The 21280-nt window shown below is 24.1% G+C and overlaps 1 protein-coding gene across 1 annotated transcript; it reads right to left on the bottom strand.

Annotated features, from left to right (window-relative positions):
- Positions 1-10182: 10182 nt before the first annotated feature.
- On the bottom strand, positions 10183-14970 carry LOC145841643 (ammonium transporter Rh type B-like). The gene is made up of 7 exons (XM_082948995.1): positions 14966-14970; positions 14027-14190; positions 13445-13455; positions 13161-13298; positions 12139-12272; positions 11756-11927; positions 10183-10239 (listed from the first exon to the last, which is right to left on the bottom strand). Exons 1-7 carry the CDS (start codon positions 14968-14970, stop codon positions 10183-10185), a joined length of 681 nt encoding a protein of 226 aa, XP_082805121.1.
- Between the last annotated feature and the right edge of the window lie 6310 nt (positions 14971-21280).

Below are 21280 nucleotides of genomic sequence, written 5' to 3' on the forward strand. Positions count from 1 at the left end.
TCGCACTAAATAAAACTGTTAACGTAGTTAAAACCGTTTAGTAAACTAAATATTTTGAAATATTTATTATATAAATGCGTTATGCTTATTATACTTTTAGCTTATGTGAAGAGTAAAATTCGAAGGTGTGAATTTTAATCCGAGGAGAAAAATAAAACTTAATCAACTCAAGAACTGAAGCTGATTTAAACAATTAATCATGTTTATATAAATAAAATTTATGAAATTTTCAGTTGCATTAAATTCTGAAGCATTTACGCAAAAATATGTTTTAAATTTTTTTGAAGTGTATATACATAGATAAATCATTTTGAAATAAATTTGTTTTAATAACAATCAAAACCTCGCAGTCACAGCATTGAAGTAACCAGCAGTTACGAGGACTGGATACAAATCCGCGAATGTTGGGTTCAATCTTTCGTCAACTACCCCCTATACAGATACATGGTTGCTACTGACGACGACAAATTGGCTTTCGAATTCCTCCGCGCTTACTTTCAAGCCAACTATGACGTGACAGTGGCGAGCGGAAACGCAGTGCTGATGTCTGTGAAAGTCGGTTGCCATGGAAACCGTTGTCATGACGTCATTATAGGCGGGGTGATGTTGCTTCTGCCAGATGTTGAGGGGTCTTGGGGCTGGAAGGCTAAAGACCAGGAACCTTATGACAGGGCTTACCACAAAAACAACTTGCACAAAATCAATCCAGAAGCACTAAGGAGACTTAAAAGGTTTGTGTAAAATAAGTTAAATGTATACTTACATTAAATAATTATTAATAACACACTATAGATTTATTAAAGAGAACATTTTTATTTTGTTACGTATTGTTATACAGAAATCATTCTTGTGACATAAGTAACAAGAAAATATTAAAAACTACTTGTGTTTTTTATGTTAGTAGCATTATAACTTAAGCTCTAGTCTTTTTCCACTGATTATGTTTCATTATTAAAATAAATACTAAAAAAGAGGTTTTAAATGACTTGAGTTTAGTTTATAAACTTAAACATACATAGACTACTACTATACTAGTTTTAAAATTTCGAAATAAGTGCTAATTTGTTACAGATACGAAAACTGGGAGAACAATTTACTTCACACCTCACCAACTATGAAACAAATGGGCCCAATGTGGAACGCAATCTTCTGTGCTCTTTCTCCCAAACACACAAGTATGAACATTGGCACTAATCTGTACCAATCAGCACTTGACCTTATCAACCAACTCCGTTGTCATGACAACCTTGACCCAACAACTCAAGTCATTGCGGTTACCCACAGTAACCGGGCTGCCCACTTCCACAAAAGTAACGGGTTCATCCAAATAACCCCTAAGCTGATCCCTTATGAAGATGAAGGAGAGGTTAAGTTTTTGGTTCATGTACTGAAACATCGACCCTGCTATCAGAACTCGTCGGGCGAAAGTGATAATCTTGAGCATAAAATGAAGAACAAACCTAACGAATCAAATGTTGGTAGAAAAAATGCGGTTGCGACTTCTTTATAACTTCGTTTTACTTTATAGTCTTGGTTGTAGACAATTTTAACTCTATAGTAGTTCGAATGGTCCGATAGTAATATTGCAGTTTTATGTTTTAAAAAAAGCTTTTTTTTTTGCTTTTATACTAGTGTTATTTAAGCTTAAATGTTAGTTGTATTCATTTCAAAATAACTTTTTACTAATTTAGCTTGCAATGTGTCGATAGTTTTAGTTCTAATCTCTGAATTGATATTTACGACAAATTTTAGCACTTTAATTCAAGATGTAAGTAAAAACGAGTTTAAACTAAAAGTGTTTTCTTAAATAATTTCTGCATTATAAAAATAAGACTTTTTTTTCAAATGCAGTTTGGTTTAATCTTTGTATAAAACTGCATAGAATTGTTTAATATATTTGATTATTTTTTTAGACAGTCATTTAAATTGTAAAAAAACTGGTAGTTTTTTATAACTTGTAAAGTTACATAACTTTGATGTTATTTGCTTTTATATTTTATTATTAGTGTTAGATTTATGTAAAATATAGCTTTTTAATACGGTTAATAAACAAATAACTCTAGTTTACACTATTGTTTTATGTTTTTTGAAAATAAAAAAAGTGACTAATATAATTTACTATATTATTAAATGGCATAGTGACCTTGAAAAAGTATTAAAAATTCTGAAGCGAGGACACTTTATTGTAAAAAGTAGTGCTTTTTAAAGATTAAATGTGTCAAGTTAAGGTGAAATTTTCAGCTGCAAAAAGAGCTTAGACCAAACTGATACTTTAACGAGCTACTTTTTGTTAGGAAAAACGCGTGTTGTGAAGTGCATAAAACATTAAACACGTTTTTACGGAAAACTTAAGTTTTTAGTATATTAAAGCTATTATTGAAATAAGTTTAATTTAATGAAAATATAGTCAGTAAAACAAATTAAGCAGTAAAAATTGAGTTTTTACTAGTTAATTAGAAAAAATTTATATAAGAAACATTATGTTATAAAATTCCAAGTTAAACTATTATAGAATAAACTAAGCTTTGAAAATAAAGATTTATTAGCGTTAAAAAAATGCATGTGAAAAATTTATTAAAAATGTTTAAAGTAAAATTCGGTAATTTTATTGGGTTGCAACTTAAATTAAAATAGCTGTTAAAGTTATAAGCCGTAAAAACTTAAATTTATTTTTATTGCAGTTTATTTATTACTCCTTTTTAAAAAGTATGTACTTTTTAAAAGTTGTTTAACAATAAATAAATTTAAAAATTGTAATAAACGTTTTGACTTATTTTATGCGTACAAGCTTTAACGTGTTTCAAACACGTTATGTAACTACTGCTCCAATCAGTTTACTTTATATCTAGTTTTACTGTTAAGAGTGTCTTTAAGAAAAATAAAACTACTTTAACAAAATTTATTCAAAATATTATAAAATTTTGAAAATCAAAATCTTTAATTTCTTCAACAAACTAATGAAGCTTTAAAAACTGCACTCTGTTTTCACTGTTTGAGCGAATTTTCAATTTAATACGATTCCAAAATAATTTTAAATTATTTGAATTGTTTATGGTTTTTAATGTCAAGTCACTGTTGTTGATGATGATTGTAGCAAAAGAGTGTTTAACAAAGCTAATTACATAACAAAACATAATGTAATACTACGTCATAAACCATTTAGATGTTTACGATCCGTTAAAGTTGAAGTTTAAAACTAGTTTTGTCAATTAAAATTTTTAGTTAGATAAGACTCAGTTAAAAAAAAAATTGTGTCAATTTTTTGTAATTATGACACAGAACAAAATTATAATCGATTATATTGCCATTTATATAATACTGGGGTATTTAAGGATAACTGTTGAAAGTATTATAGATACTAGTATTAACTAGTAATTAGAAATTTTACAATAGTTATATAATTTGATTTAATCTAATAAAAGCAAGAAGAAATAATTTGATAACATTTGAAACTTTTAGAATTCAATTAATAATTAATCCGCGCTTTTTAAATAAATTTTACTGATTTATTTCTTATAAGCAGTGTTATAAAACAACTATGAAAAAGTCTCAAATAAAGAATAATTATAAAATAAGATAAATTTCCAGTAATTCGAGTATAAACATTTACGTTAATTCGAAGAAAAAAAATATTTACAGAAGGAATAATTTAAAATTACTAATGATTTTTACAACACTAGTTTTTTTCTAAGGATATTAATATCTAACAGTTTAAATTCAAATTTAAAAACAAATTTAAATAACACAATGTTATACTTACGGTTTATAAATAAAAGTATTTTTTTGCATAATGTTATACAAGCAATAATCTTTATTGATAAAACAAGTGCAAAATAATAATAACTTATGAACAAACATTATTGTAATTTTTGTTAGTTTACTAGGTCAGTTATGATAATACTCTAATTATTTTCTGTAATATACATAGCTGTAATTCTTATCAATTCGTAGGTCACTTATGATATAACTTGATTTAAGTCTGTGATAGACAAAGTTGTAATACTTATTAGTTTACTAGGTCAGTTATGATAATAATTTATTTTTAGTCTAAAAACAGTCATGTGAACTAAAACTATCTACCACATAGTAAAAACAGGCACAGCTTTTTAGAAGAAAGTTATTTATTATTTTTCTCAGACAAAATATAAATTTTAACTTTGAAGTATAAAACAGAGATAAATTTAAACTTTTAAAAACAAATTTTACAGCCGAGCTAAATGTTTATTTACAAAGCAATTATTAACGTGTAATTATATATATAATTGAATAATTGAAAGTAGTAAATAGCACCTGTACTGTTTAGTCATAAAAGTATTTTGGTTAAAAGTTTATTGTGTTTTCTCAAAGGTATTAAACAATAGTTTTTAATTTTTAAAGCAAAGCATACATGTTTACACAGTCATAAATTTTATTTTTTTTAGTTTTTGTTTAGTTACTAACAGTTTTTATATAACGTTTTTCAGTGAACTTTTATAATAACATAATATTGTAACATTTTATTTTTTAATTAAACTGATGCTTAATAAAATATAATGAAGCAGATTTCTTTAATATAAACAACTTCATTGTTGGTTATGTTTGAAAAAGATACAAAAACTATTTATATATTTAAAAACTAATTTTTTAGCCTTCAAGTAGTACTGACAAAACTTATTCAAAATTTGCTTTAATATATTTAATACCACTAGTTAATAAAATAAATTGATTAAAGATAGTTGTTCAGAAAGTTACAAAAGTTAAAAATAAATTGAATTAAATTTTACATGAGGAGTCAAATGTTTGTCTATACTGATAATAATCGAAAAAAAAAGTATAATATATGTTTAAAACTTTATTTAAAGCAAACAATTTGTAAGAAAAAATTAGGAAGATTTATAAAATAGGTTGAAATTGTATACATTTATTCTAATTTAAACTATGTTGTTAACTAAATAATTAAAAAAATCATGTTTTTTAGCTTTTAGTAGAAGCTTGTTTTAGCTAAATAAAAAATAATTATTTTAATACAATAAGTAAAAAAATATTTTAAATAACTGTAAGCGTAATGAAGTAAGCTATTAATATTACGCATATATTTATCACAAGAATTTGCACAAATCTTGATTAAGCTGACAGCTAAACTTTAGTCGTAGTAGATACGTAAATCAATCTTTTGAAACACTTTAATTACGTTATCTCTTAGTTATGTAAACTCAGTTTTATTAATTTAATTTTTACTTAGCTCAAATTTAAGTCTAACAAAAAATAAAGAACTTTTTATTTATTTACTATTAAAATCAGTCAAGTTTAACTTTTTGCTCAGTAATAACAGATTAAAGTCAGAATTTTGGTTATTTAAAACTACTTAAAACAGTTAGACTTTTAATATGAACATTTAAACGATAACATAGTTTTAAGTTTAGCTGACAACTGGCTAAAAAAGTTTAATAGATAAATTTTTTAACTGTTAAAATTAAAAAGAAAAAAAAAACTACAACCTGTTAGAGCTGTTAAAAAAATAATGTTTTTTCTACAAATAAATACCTTAGTCTTATTTTAAATTATTCTATCAAAACAAATTTTTTGATTGTGAAAAGTTTATATATTTTTGATATAACATTTTTTAAACTGCTATAACTTTTTGAAAAAAAAAAATTAATCTTTTACAAGATTAAAAACTAAATCTACTTTATTAATATTTATTTGCATATTTGTACAAGAATTTTATCATAATAAAAAAAGTTGATATAAAAAATAAAAATCTTTTCTACTACTGATAATTAACAATTACCGTTTAAAATAAAATTGTAAAATATTTATTATATCCGTTACTATCATTTGTTTAAAGTGTTTCTGAGTAAAATTTCTTTGATTTATAATAGAATGGAATACTGGTGCCTTAAACAAATACAAACTATTAATTAAAAAAATTTAACAGCTGTTAATTTTTGACTTCTGTTTTTTTTTTACCTTGATCAGTATTGCTTCAAACAAAACTAAAAAACAAATAATGTATAACTAAAAGTGATAAGATGTTTTAAGAGAAAATATAGAGTAAACTACAGCGTTAGACTTATTGTTACTTTAATTTAAATCGTTATAACTTTATTAACCTAAAAAAATCACACACACATTTTCGAACGTGTTTTGTGATTTAGTGCATAAAAACATACAAAAAAAACCTATTAGCAGCTAATTGATAAATAACTATTTTGAAAGTACTAGTTTAAAATTTGAAAAATACATACAACAATAATTTCCCTTAGAAAAATTATTTTGTTTGATTTTTATAAAAATGTATTTGTATAAGCAATTTTAGGATATTTAGTGTCAAGTTATATCATAACTAAAGTGTACTGCTTCAGCTGCAATTCTTAAACCTACACTTATCTTATTAAACATTTTAACAGCCAATTGTGTATTCAAAAGCATAAAGTTTCGTCATACAGACTCTTATAAACTTAGTTTAAACGTCTCTTTAATACAATTGGTTCAAAAAAAGTATCAATTTTAATCTAAAGTTTATTATCAGAAGTCTTAGATTTCGTTTAGTTGAAACAAAAAAAAAACTACTTACAACTTTTGTACATAGATGTTGATGATAAACTTTTTAAACAAAAGTTTAATAAGCCTTTTAAAAAATATTCAACATACCAAATTAGTAAACTAAGTACTGTTTAATTCGAAAAAAAGACTGTAGAAAAATGTTTAATAACAATAAATTTATATGAGTTTTAAGGTTAAGTTGATTTTGATAAAGCATAAGAAATTAGATTACTCCAAACAAAGCAATCCAGTTCATATAATTTTACGACATTGTAAACGATGTGAATTCCCATGCTAAATATTACGAAACATACTGCGTATCAAATAAATACGTGTTTTAATTGATTTTATGGTCAAGTTTTACATTTCAATCCATTTACATAATTTTTATTTTTTAATTGACAAAAAAAAAACAACTTTTTTGTAGACGGGTTTTAGTGTGTAAGAAAATAAAACTCAAATTTAAACTGCAAGCTATGCAGAACACTGTTTAGATTCGGTTTTAATATCTGTTTGCGTAGTTTTTACTATAAACTTAAAGAACGTTGACTTTTAAAGGGTGTTTAGCAACTACAAATTTCTTTTTTTTAGTTATTTATATAGTGCAGTAAGAATATTACTCAAAAGTATTTATACGACAGTTTCTAATATATGATAATATTTTATATTAGTGTTTCCACTTAGTACTTTATTTAAAGGTGTAATTTAAAACACAACTAATATTTTTGTATGAAGGCATATAAAAATAATGCAGAATAATTCTTAATATTTAAGTTTACAAAATACAAAACTTTTTATTTTCAAGAAATAAATATCACAATCAATTATATCTTTCTTTTCGAGTCATAAGATGTTAACAATCTCTATATAAAAACAATTTGGAATATTATTTTATTTTCTGATCATATTTTGAGCATATATAAAATTTAATCATTAATCTATAGCAGAACATGGTTTGTTAGTCTACACTTAACAGTTTCTATGACATCAGCCGATTCAACTACGTAATTTGTCAGTATTAATACGTTTTGCCTTTTTAATCAATCTTTCAAGCAAAAATTATTCAAGCAGTATACTTGACCGTATAATTAAAGTCTATTATTGACAATTTTATATATTATGTTTTGAAAAACATACTAAGAGATAAAAAGAACTACCTTAAAATATTTTAAGTTAAAATTAACAAGCTTAAGTTTTTAAAGTTTATATCAATTAATTTTTAATAAGCCAGTAATAAAATGAGTATAAAACTATAAAGAAATTTTAGTAGCTATTTGTTTATTGAAGTTTTTTAGTTATGTTACTATAAAAACATGTGTCAAACGTCGTACTCTGTATGGATACTTCGTATTTAATTGTACTATATGTAATAAATCTACAACTAAAAAACAACGAGTTCTTACGTATGTAATAAAAACATGTTTATGATATTTGAGTGCATCAAAGTTTATAAAAATTTCCATGAATTGCAAAAAAAAAAAATTCAAATGAAATTTAAAATTAGGTATTTATATATTTTTTTTACCAGTTTATTACAAGTGTTATTCAAGTAGAAAAAAATACAGTTTTCAAAATAATTGTTTATTTAAGTGATTACATTGTAAGTAAACTATAACTTGTTGTTCAAGTACAATACATGATCTACTGTCAGGTGTGAAAAACCTTTAATGAACCATTGTAAATAACATTACGTTATAAACCTTTGTAAGCAAAATAATTTCTAACAAACTATTATGATATTCTAGTTTTCAGAAAAGTGTTATGAAAAGAAGTAAATTTCTTGAAGCTTATTAAAAATCATTTTTTTTAATGTACTTAGACATTTAATTTTACATTTAATAAAAAGTATAGACTAGTACTTAAACGTTTTTCTGAGTATTATTGTTCGTTTAATTAGATAAACAAGTACATATTTTTTGATGTCAAAAAGTTTACAGATCATGAGTTACGTCGTCAATTAAAAAATACCTAGAAGTTGCTGATTGTTAATAATCAAATATCTGTGTATTGTTTGTTTTTAAATGTCAAATAAAACATATGTTTTTTATTATATTGACATAACAATTTGAAACAGTATGTTAATATTTTAACTATTTTAATAAATTATTTTAAAATACGTAGAAATTTTTTTTCTAAAATCAAGCATTTATGCGTTATTACGTTTTAATTTTTAAATATTTATTAAATTTTATTAAGTTCATATCAACAAGTTTTTTTAATTTATAGAAAAATAAGTTTGAAAAGGTTTTTCTAAAATCAGTTTAAACGTTTTAAATAGTTTATATTTACATTTTTTAATCAATTACTTATTGTTACGACTATAATTTTTTTAAACTACAAAAAATCCCACCTCGTGAGAAATTTCACTTGAATGTTTTGTTTAAAAATATTTCTAATGACTAAAAATTGCCTTCAGTTTACGTCTACATATAAAGTCATAAGTAAAAGCATTTGTTTAGAACAAAACAAAGATCCGGACAGTTGCTTTCAAGTTTCAGACTACGTTTATAAAACTAAAAATAATGCTGGACTAAATCATTTTATACCCATTAAGTTAAGTATATCTTTTACATATATATCAGTTATTGAACTTTTTAATTCATATACAGTTTGTTTTATATAAACTTGGCTTGTAATAATTAAAAAGTATATATAACTTATTAATATCTGAAAGTACAATTTGTGAAATTACTAAAAACAACACAGTAACAAAACTTTTTATTTTAATCAACTTATACTTTAACTGCTTTTTTTTAAGTTTTGTGTTTATGATTATTACTTAAAATGACTATTGTTTCAATACTTGACTTTTTGTAACTAAATGTGTAATATATTCTTACTTTGTTAAACTATTTTCTGTTTTTATTACAATTTCGAATAAGTTTTTATTCATTATGCTTTTATAAGTTTCTATAAGAAATTTCAAATTTTTTATTTGAATGTTCAAAAACTATTTATAGTATAGCAAGGTATTTTTAAAAATATCTAATTGTATGGCTATGTTTAATAAGTGTTTTCTTAATCATTAAAAAATAAGTAAGTTTTCTTTCTAAAACTATAGCTTCCAAGTTAGGTATATTAGAATATTTAGTTAGTATTATAAGTTGAATGCTTTTTATAAAAGTTTTAGTTAAAGACGAGTTTATGCTTCAAAACAAAACAAATTAAATGTTAATATTAAGATTGAATTTATGGTAAAGTTTAAGTTTTATTTAAGTTTTAAAATCAGAAAACAAAAAAAAAACTGATATTAAAACATACCATACCATAACACTTAGTACCATTACCTACATTTTTACTAAAATATTGTTTACTTTAAAAATTAACTATAAGAAAAAAGAAAGCTACATGACCGAAACTTAGTTTGTAAAATAAAGTCTTAAGGAATAAACTCATTATTTCTCCTCTAGTAGTTGAGATCTCTTAATTTGTAATCTAAAAATCAAAACATATAACATATATAAATGTTTATGATAACACAACGGCTATTTTGCAAGATTAAAAAAACTTAAAAAAAAACAAGTAAATTTCAACTTAATAAAAGAAATATTAGTAATTCGTTCTTCTTTATAATAAACGTAGATAGACAAAATACAGCATACTTTTTAAGTTTAGCTAAAACCTTATAAAATAAAAATTAAAAACTATTCAAGATTTTCAAGCCATCGATTGAAGTTCTGTTTTGTTTTCATCAATGTCATCATTTTCTTCGCACTGTAACAAAAAACTTGTAAAATATTAAAAATTATTTCAATAAAATTTTTCTATTTTTGATATACAGATTATAAACAGATTAAGTTAAATTGTCTTATTTAAGGATATTATATAGATTATCTTCGTTAGTGTTACGTTTGTTTCAATCGTTAAAATTATTTTGAGCTTTTAGCTATGTTTGCAACTGTTTACATTTTCAAAGATAGATTAAAACTTAATTTTCAGATATTTATTATACAAACGGTATTTTAACAAATAAACTTTAGAGAAAAAAAACAAAGTCGAGTCGGTCAATTTTTGATTTTTGCAATGCAAAAACATATTTAAAACATTGTTTCAATATTTTCCGTTAGTTGGTGCTATTGAGCTGATTAATTAAACAGATATTTTGAATAAGAATTCGAAAATAAACAATACACAGATGACTTAATTTAGCGTAACACTTCGACTGAACTTAACTTAAGCGTTTGAATCATTTAAGTTTTACTTGAAACATTTGTTAAACATATTTAAAAGTAATCGTTATATTTTTTTGCGGAATAGAACAAGTTGTGACTTTATATCAAACCTTTCTATAATTGTGTTCTTTATTTCTATTGATTATTATAATGCAATTTTTACTAAAGTTTTATAGATACGCTTACTTAATTTAATAATTAAAGATGTTATATAAGGTTTTATTTCATTTGTTCGTGTCAAAACTCTAAAGCAATAACAAAAAACATAAATTTTTTCAGAGGCTTACAAGACATCCTTGTACAGGTCTATAAGTTTAGTTAACAAAATAAAAACGCTTGTTAAATCTGATGATAGAATTCTTATAAGGTCTACCGATAACATTATACTAATTAGTAACAGTACTACTATATTACACTCCCGTACTACTACAGTTAAAACCCTGCTGCATCATTACTTCTACTTACTTCTACAAAAAAGAACCGTGTGATGAAAAAAAACGCTTTATAATTTTTAAGATTTTTATTTGTTTAAATACTGAGCCTTTATATGAAATATAGCGGAAACTGGTCACAAGAAAGTAAGCTTTATAATATAAAATGCACCTTTGAATTGTACAGTTTTTTTTTACAGTTCTTACCTAACTTCTGCATTTATTAGCATTTTATGTACGCAAATAAAAAAAAATCATTACTTTAGAAAATCCTATCAAACAGCTAAAACGTAACTTCTAAATTTGAACCGAACTAATTGTATTGAAAAAAAAGTTTAAAAATAATAATAAAATATACTTACCAGAGAATAAAACCAAACATTTTAAAGTCGAAGTGCAATTTATTATTTAGACTTGTACTACTTAGGTTCGTACTTCCTGTTTAGTACGCACTTATTAGCTGTATTAAAAGTTCATTCTTAAGGTAAAGGTAAAATTATTAATTTCTGTTTTTCTCTAAACTGACACCTAACGGTAAAACAAATCAGTCTTAATTAAAGTTTATAAGAAAACGTTAACATGTCAATTCTAAATGCAATTTACTTTTACGTATTCCGAACTATTTACCTTCCAAAACACTTGGTCTTCGTACAATTCGTCATGATTCATTCTGTCGAACAGCGGAAGTGACATGATCAATCCGGTTATTGCTCCTGTCACTAGGGAGAGTGCTATGCAGACTACCAGCGAGTAGATTTGGAACGCGGCTTGATCCTCGCGTTTGATCAGTATTTCGTAGCTGAAATTTAAACGTGACTAAATAACATGTTTCGTTTTTATGTTTAGTATCTTCCAAGTTAAACTTGAGTAAAAACTAAAAAAACACCAAAAAATAATATTTAGTTAGTTTCAATGGTACTAAATCAGAAATAAACCTTAACTGTAAGTTTGTATAGCGTAAAATACATTTGTTAAATAAACTTCAACCTATTCAACTTAATTCAACCTACCTATCTTTGTATTGTTCTTTAGTGGCGAGAGATGCGAGTATTGCACTGATGCAGGCTCCTAAGATTCCGGGCATCCCGTGAAGATTGTGCACTCCGCAAGTGTCGTGGAGACCTATCTTCTTCTGAAGAAATGGCTGTAAAATAGTCACTGCTTATTTACTTTGAATCTTAAACTTATAGGTTTTTAGTAGCTATTAATGCAAAAAAACAAAGCTTTTAATGCTGATGGGTGCTGAACATATGTTTTGATGTAACATTTGTTTTATGTGATCAAGTACAAATATTATACTTTATAGTACTTAGACTTTTAAGTATGTTGCTTTAAGTATATCTTGAATGTTGAACAAAACAATTAAGATTTGTAATTACAGATTTGTAATTGTAACACAAAAAAATTAACTTAAGATATACCATGGTGCTTTATTTTTAACTTTTATCGCGTAATTTTTTGTTTAACTTGTACAAAATTATTTTATATTCTGTATCAACCATTGCAGAGAAAAACAGAACTTAATTAAAAATTATATTTAAAATAATCTACTTTTATGACTTATGTTTACTTTTGAGATCAAAAGCTATAAGTAAAAAAATATCGTCTACAAAAGACAAAAATGTTCTACTTTTTTTTGATACCAGCATTAGTTGCTTAATCGAAATACTTTTTATAAATGTAAAAACAATTGAAAAGGTGTTTTATTATAAAAAACTAATATATTTCTGTAGTAGTTATTAAAGTATATTGCTATTGAACTTTGTAGTATATAGTTATTTGCCTTAACTAAAAGAGAATGCTCAATTTACTGAAATGTAAAGAGGTTATTTAAATATTTTTTTGCAATTTAAATATTTCTATTCACGAATTTTTCAAAGCAATATAATTCGGTGGCAAAAAAATTGCGAACTTTTAAAGAAAATTAAAAATATTAACTTTGTATTAAAAACTTTTAGTTTGTTTTATACACTTTAAAGAATTTTGAATTCTTTGCTTATTATTTTGAAATTATTAAGTTTATTTTATTGACCTGAACATAGTAGTATCCGAGCGTAGAAACAATACCGGCAACTGTCCCCATTATAAGTGCAATGTACGGTTGAACGAGGAAATCTGCGTTTGCCCCCATTATAACACCACCTGCCAGTGCTGCGTTTTGTACGTGCACCTGTAAGAAATTTGAAAGTATTATAATCTTTTGAATGTTCTAGTTTGCAAAAAGTGTAGTTTACCAGAATGTAAAATTAAATTGGTCGATTTCGTTAGTTATACAATCTGCTATTTCAATCACACCGCTTGCTAAGCCTGTTATACTTTTGTCAAAGCTGAAAACATTTTTATCATTTTATTAGGTATTGAAGTACAATGCAAATCTACTATTACTGGGTTTTGCAAACAGTTTTCAAATAGTTTATTTATGATGAATTTGGCGTGATTAATTTTATGGACTAAAAAAAAGCTTGACCTACTTGACCGCATTGATTACACAATCTGCTACTTAAAACCCGCCGCAAGGTTTTAATTTTTTTTTTAATTTTTGCATAACACTAATTGCTAATACTTCAGTGAATAAAAAACCAATAAATTAACAATGACTTACTCATTTTGATAAAAATTAAAATCATAACAAGACTCTTTAAAACGAAATAAAATGAGCTTTGAAAATTATTTATAAGTTTAAAACATTCAAACAAAGTTTATAAAGATCATGAGCATATGTTTAAAATTTTCGGAAAATCGTTTTTAATACTTATTTAATCTAAAATAAAACATCATAACGGTTTATATTAGTCTTAAGTTTTAACTAAGTTGAAAACTTAAACTATACCGAACTTTACGAAACTTATAAATTACTACACAAATTATGTCACTGAAACAAATGAATGTGAAACGTACGAGGGTAAAGTTCCGCGTCTTTCTTTAAAGCATCATTTTGTTCTTGTGACGTATTGTTCTTGGGTCCGGTGTGATAGGGATCGTATTCCATGAAAACCCCGAACAAAATAATGAAGACTACTTGGGATGCAAATAAAAATCCCGATATTAATCCCCTGGTGTTGCTGTGTATAAAAAATATATATTCAACTTACAGAAATAAAAGTTATCTAGAAATTTGCATGGTGTTTTTAAATAAATTTTAGATTAATATCACTTATTTTTATTTTTGAATTAATACTATAAAATCTGACCGAAAAATCAATGCCTAATTTTGGTTAAGTTATTGTTATAAAATTATATCGCTAACGCCTTTAATAAATTAACTGTTTGAGAAATTTAGTTGTGAAAAGTAAATGACATGCGTTTTTTTATTTTTTGCTTTATTCCGTTTCGGCATTGAAATTTTTTTTAATCCTTTTGTTTCTAAATAAATTAACCGTATGAGATTCAGGTCAGTACAGCAAGCTTAGGAAAAAATTGAAGCTGTTGCAAAGTTAAATCAGTTATCTACTGTCCCTAAGTTACTGACAGTTTCTATAAAGTCTTAAAATTTTTCTATTTGTTTAACATTTTAGTTTACATGACAATTAAAGTAATTGTTTAGGTGTTTGTAGATAGTTTATACCTAAATGTGTTAATTAGTATAGCTTGAAAAGTTAAATCAGTTGTTTACTGTTCTTAAATTACTGACAGTTTCTATAAAGTCTTGAAAATGTTGTCTATTCGTTTAACTTTTTAGTTTACATAACAATTAAAGTAATTGTTTAGGTGTTTGTAGATAGTTTATACCTAAATGTGTTAATCAGTATAACTTAAAAAATTAAATAACAAATAATCAAGTATGATTCCATATGCTTATTATACGTAAGCTAAAACAATCAGTTGTTTGAAACTAACGTCATTTTTCTAGTTACAAACTTTCCAGCTTTCAGTAAAAGTGTTTGGCTTGAATGAAATTGAAACCAGCTTCGCTTTATTTATAACAGCTCAGTTAACCGCTTAACCTTTTTCTTTTTTAACCACTTTATGAATTTTACACGTAAACGTTGTATTTGCAATTAAAACATCTCATAATTATCGCAAACAGGTTTTAACTCGTATGTGCATATTTTTGTAAAAGTCATGTTAATTTGGTCGTTAGATTTAAACCACATATATGTATTTACTTAAAACTATCTTACGTGGTTTTATTGCATTAGGAATTTCTGAAAATCAAATTATGATTTATTTATTCGAACTTGTTTTTTGCTATTAATCATACGCACTTGGGTCAAATAATACTTAGAATTTTATTTGTTGTTTTGAAAGGAAATGTTTAAAAAAGAAAATTTAGGCTTGTTTTTGTAACCACAACCTTCATATTTTACTGTTGACTGTAAACAAAAAATAATTAATTTGCACTAAATCTGCACCACATCTGAATTTATACACATATTATTGGTATTTTAATATTGAAACTCAAAATAAAATAAAAAGTATTTGTATGATGAAAGTTGTTTTTTATTAATAAATAGCATATAGGCTAACTTGAAATTTTTAAAAAGTATTTGACAGTTAAAACAAATATTTCAGACTCTTAAGTATTTAAAATATACTGATTAAGAAAATAATATCTCCTTTTTGTTATAGATATAGCAGTATATAAATTATATTCATTTTTTTGAATGTTGACAGCTGCTTTTTTATACTTGATAGCTTTTGAAAATATAAACAATAGCTTCAAAAGTGTTATACAAATATTAATTGAAGTAAAATTTAAAACAACAAATTTTTCTGGTATTTCTTGAAAGTGACTGCGTTTATTTTAGAAGTGATTTTTAATAAATAAAAAATATTAAATTATGAATAGCAAGTAGTTTTAAATTTCATTTTTAAAAACAGTAATGATGTACAAAATATATTTTTTAAGTCAAATGTTATTAAATTTTGTCATGAAGAACAATAAATATAATTTATAACTATATGAGTTTAGTTTAACAGTTCACTTTGATATACTTCTTTGATATATGAGTCTACTTTTTTAAAACAATTTACATAAGCAAATCATAAACTTTAGCTTTTTTTTTCTTCAAACTTCAACCTAAAACGTTTGTTAATCTTTATCGAAAAAATAACTCTAAAAAGCAGAAAAATGACTAAAACTGTTTAAATAACGTGTTTTTTATTTTGTTTTATTGTAATTTAACGTAACTTGTGAAATATTCTTTCTTTATAAAAAAATTGACATGATATAAAACAACTTTATTGTAATTAAACTTAAACTACAAGTTTTCGAAAACTTTTATAATAAAAATTAAAACATAATCACTTTCGAAATTATGTTATTAAAAATATAATAACTTTTATTTACTTTTATTTCTAGTTTTACAAAACAAAAAAAAAGTCTATACTTTTTCATTATACTTTCATATTTGTTAAACTTTATAAAACTGCAGAAAAGTAAAAAACATGTTTTATTAGTTTGTAAAGTGTACTTTAATGTGCTTTAATGTAAATAAGTTTCATTTATTGGTTTAATTTTTTATGGGTTTAATATAATCAAATTTTCAATACAAAAAGAACTGAATTGTAAGCAAAAATTACTGGTATATAAGTAACTAAATATACAAAACGTCTACCAGATTTTTTCGGTATTTTTTAGTAAAGCTTAAACGCAATGAGCCTTACAGAAAAAAAAAACATTTTAAATGTAAATTTTTAACTAGATATACTAGTGTATAGAAACAACTTTACTTTACTGAGAAGCAATAACGGTAAGATATTTAAATTGAAGCTGAAAAATTAAAAACAATGCTAAACTGTTTGATAACCAATTATATTGCAATTAGACTAAGTTTTTATTGTCCAATTATCAAATTATGTAAAAAAATAATTGTATACGTTTAATATAAAACAGTAAAGTAAAAATTGTTTAAAACCATCCAAATAGACTGAATTCGAATATTTTTAATTTTAATTTCATAACTTCAACAAATATAGTAAAAACTAGACTATGTACAAATATAAAAGCTGGTTTTCACCTTAATGTATTTTCAATTTAATTAAAAACAAAAATAAAAGTTGAATTTTTTATTAAAGGTTTTGGTGGTTGAGAACGAACTATGATTAAACAAGTACGATTGGTGCTTTTCATGATGTTACAGATATAGATATTTTAAACAGACTGTCTAATAAAATCATGCCACAAAATGCTTTTTAAAACTTTCATGATTTATTTTTCCTCTCAAGAAATCAAGTTTTAATAAACAAGATGTCTGTGATATTAGAAATTGGAACTTAATCCGGATTATACTTTATTTTATATTAAGTTAAGTATGATTTAATAGATTACAATACGTAAAACGTGTTTTATATAACAAGTTATTAGTTTATTGTGGTTGTACATCGGTTTTATTATAAAAAACATTTATACATTAAATTTAAAAAAAAACTAATAGGATTGTATAAAAGTTCAAATATTTCAAAAGAAAAATTATATAACTTCTAAACATCACACTAAGTTTTTATAATTTATTTAAGTGACTTACAAGTTAAAAACAATTTAATGGTCTAAAAATGTTAAATAAAAGTTTAAGAAAAAATTAAAACTATAACAACATTTTTTTTTTACTTATATTTTCGTCATTTTGTCATTAAATAATTGAATGTTATACTTGGACTGAAAGTTAAGATATTTTTTTAATAAACAAGATGTTAGAACTCTTTAGTATATAACTAGTGCGCTAAAGCCACATAGTTTAAACCTTAAAAGAAAAACGTGAAAAGTTCAAACTAAATTAACAACCGTGGGTCTTTCGAATATGTTTCAATAAATTGCGTTTTTATACTTTATTTTCCGTTAATACTATTCATGATTGTTTATTTACTTAGTACGTGTATGTTATATAGCGAATAAATATTAAATCATAAAAGACATATAACTGTTATTATCCTAGCATACAATGCATTTTCTATTTAGAAGTTTTATATGCTTTTATTGTTTTTAAACCTCTTGAAATTTGAATTTTTGTAAGCTTTCTAAAATACATCTTTATACAACATCATTACACATTTAAAGTAAGTTATATGCGTTTTGAATAGCATAAATTTATTAATATTATTTCAACTAAGATTAAAACTAAATAAACTTTAATAAAAAGTTTTTGTTTTATTAACTATTTCGACAGTATTTATATACAGTTTTTTTACTCATTGTCAAAATTCAAAATAATAGTTAATTTCAAAGATATTTTGTTTCATGTCACGTGTTTAAAATAGATAAAGAAAATTATATGAAAACAAACGTAGTTATATATTTCATCAAAATCATACTAAATATATATTAAAACTTATAGACCATCCAAAAATGTTTACTTCAATTCAAAGTGAGATGCTTTATTTTGACGAAGTTTATTGTTTTAAACTTGTGGGTCATAAAATTATTTTTTCTAATGGCATTAGACAAAGAAAACCACTGTTATAGTAAACATTGGTATTTGCATTAATTACATATTAAGTTTTGTACAATTTATTAGGTACTATATTTAAATTTTATAAACGACTATTAAGATTAACGCATTTTATATGAATTTTAAGTTGTAAACAACTGTTACATAACATTCGCTTTTTATCCTTAGTAGACTAAAAGTATACTGAAATTTCAACTGTATGTACTTTTTAACTTCTTGATTTATGCACCTTACTGCTTATAGCATAATGTTTAGTTTAAAAAGATAAGTTTTAATAAATTAACAGTGTAGACTACATAGTTCACTAAACAAAAATTAAGCTCACAAAAAAAATAAGTCAATATAATGCATTAACCAGAAAAATCTAATGTTACGTCAAAATTGTAGATATTTCTTAACTTAAATTTCTGTCAACTATAACTTAACTGGTTCTAGTAAAATTAATAAAACACTTTGAACTTAACTTACAGGTTAAACTAGTATTAGCTAATGATAATATATCTAAACTTTCATTTAAAGTAAATTTTTTTATAGATTTATATTTAGATAATTACTTAAATAATTTACTAATTTTTAAGGATTAGGTCTTTTGCACAGATTGCGATCTATAAGATTTTAGTGTAGTACAAACGTAATGTTCTGGACATGACAGTAAACTGTATCTTGGTCTATGACTAGACAACCGAAAGTTTTCTTGTACACGAGGTCTTTAGACCATAATTTTGAGCGCTTTTATTCGTTTAATAAATAATATCTATAAAAATTAGTTAAGCAGTTTTTATATTTTGCAATTTTGTTTATATATTTGTTAAACTAGGATATTTTATATGTTGAAAGAAAATTTTTATTAGGAACAAGTAAGCAACTTATTCACATTAAAGCACTTTAAAGTACTCTTTACAAACTAATAAAACATTTGAGAAAAAAATTTGCGCTTCCCCTGACCAAAATACCACGCTACGCCACTGGTGTACACGTAATGTTCTGGACATGACAGTAAACTGTATCTTGGTGTATGACTGGACAACCGAAAGGTTTCTTGTACACGAGGTCTATAGACCAAAATTTTGAGCGCTTTATTCGTTTAATAAATAATATCTATAAAAATTAGTTAAGCAGTTTTTATCTTTTGCAATTTTGTTTATATATTTGTTAAACTAGGATATTTTATATGTTGAAAGAAATATTTTATTAGGAACAAGTAAGCAACTTATTTACATTAAAGCACTTTAAAGTACACTTTACAAACTAATAAAACATGTTTTTTACTTTTCTGCAGTTTTATAAAGTTTAAAAAATATGAAAGTATAATGAAAAAGTATAGACTTTTTTTTTTGTTTTGTAATTATAGAAATAAAAGTAAATAAAAATTATTATATTTTTAATAACATAATTTCGAAAGTGCTTATGTTTTAATTTCTATTATAAAAGTTTTCGAAAACTTGTAGTTTAAGTTTAATTACAATAAAGTTGTTTTATATCATGTCAAATATTTTATAAAGAAAGAATATTTTACAAGTTACGTTAAATTACAATAAAACAAAATAAAAAACACGTTATTTAAACAGTTTTAGTCAATTTTCTGCTTTTTAGAGTTATTTTTCAATAAAGATTAACAAACGTTTTAGGTTGAAGTTTGAAGAAAAAAAAAAGCTAAAGTTTATGACTTGCTTATGTAAATTGTTTTAAAAAAGAAGTATATCAAAGTAAACTGTTAAACTAAACTCATATAGTTATAAATTATATTTATTGTTCTTCATGACAAAAATATTAACCTTTGACTTAAAAAATATGTTTTGTACATCGTTACTGTTTTAAAAATGAAATTTAAAACTACTTGCTATTCATAATTTAATATTTTTTATTTATTGAAAATCACTTCTAAAATAAACGCAGTCACTTTCAAGAAATACCAGAAAAATTTGTTGTTTTAAATTTTACTTCAATTAATATTTGTATAACACTTTTGAAGCTATTGTTTATATTTTCAAAAGCTATCAAGTATAAAAAAGCAGCTGTCAACATTCAAAAAAATGAATATAATTTATATACTACTATATCTATAACAAAAAGGAGATATTATTTTCTTAATCATTATATTTTGAATACTTAAGAGTCTGAAATATTTGTTTTAACTGTCAAATACTTTTTAAAAATTTCAAGTTAGCCTATATGCTATTTATTAATAAAAAACAGCTTTCATCATACAAATACTTTTTTTTTTTTTTTGAGTTTCAATATTGTAATACCAATAATATGTGTATAAATTCAGATGCGGTGTAGATTTAGTGCAAATTTAATTTTTTTTTGTTTACAGTCAACAGTAAAATATGAACGTTGTGGTTACAAAAACAAGCCTAAATTTTCTTTTTTAAACATTTCCTTTCAAAACAACAAATAAAATTCTAAGTATTATTTGACCCAAGTGCGTATGATTAATAGCAAAAAACAAGTTCGAATAAATAAATCATAATTTGATTTTCAGAAATTCCTAATGCAATAAAACCACGTAAGATAGTTTTAAGTAAATACATATATGTGGTTTAAATCTAACGACCAAATTAACATGACTTTTACAAAAATATGCACATACGAGTTAAAACCTGTTTGCGATAATTATGAGATGTTTTAATTGCAAATACAACGTTTACGTGTAAAATTCATAAAGTGGTTAAAAAAGAAAAAGGTTAAGCGGTTAACTGAGCTGTTATAAAGTTAGCAAGGCTGGTTTCAATTTCATTCAAGCCAAACACTTTTACTGAAA

The sequence above is a fragment of the Thalia democratica genome, chromosome 7 (assembly GCF_965202585.1).
Source record: "Thalia democratica chromosome 7, ktThaDemo2.hap1.1, whole genome shotgun sequence".
NCBI lineage: Eukaryota > Metazoa > Chordata > Thaliacea > Salpida > Salpidae > Thalia > Thalia democratica.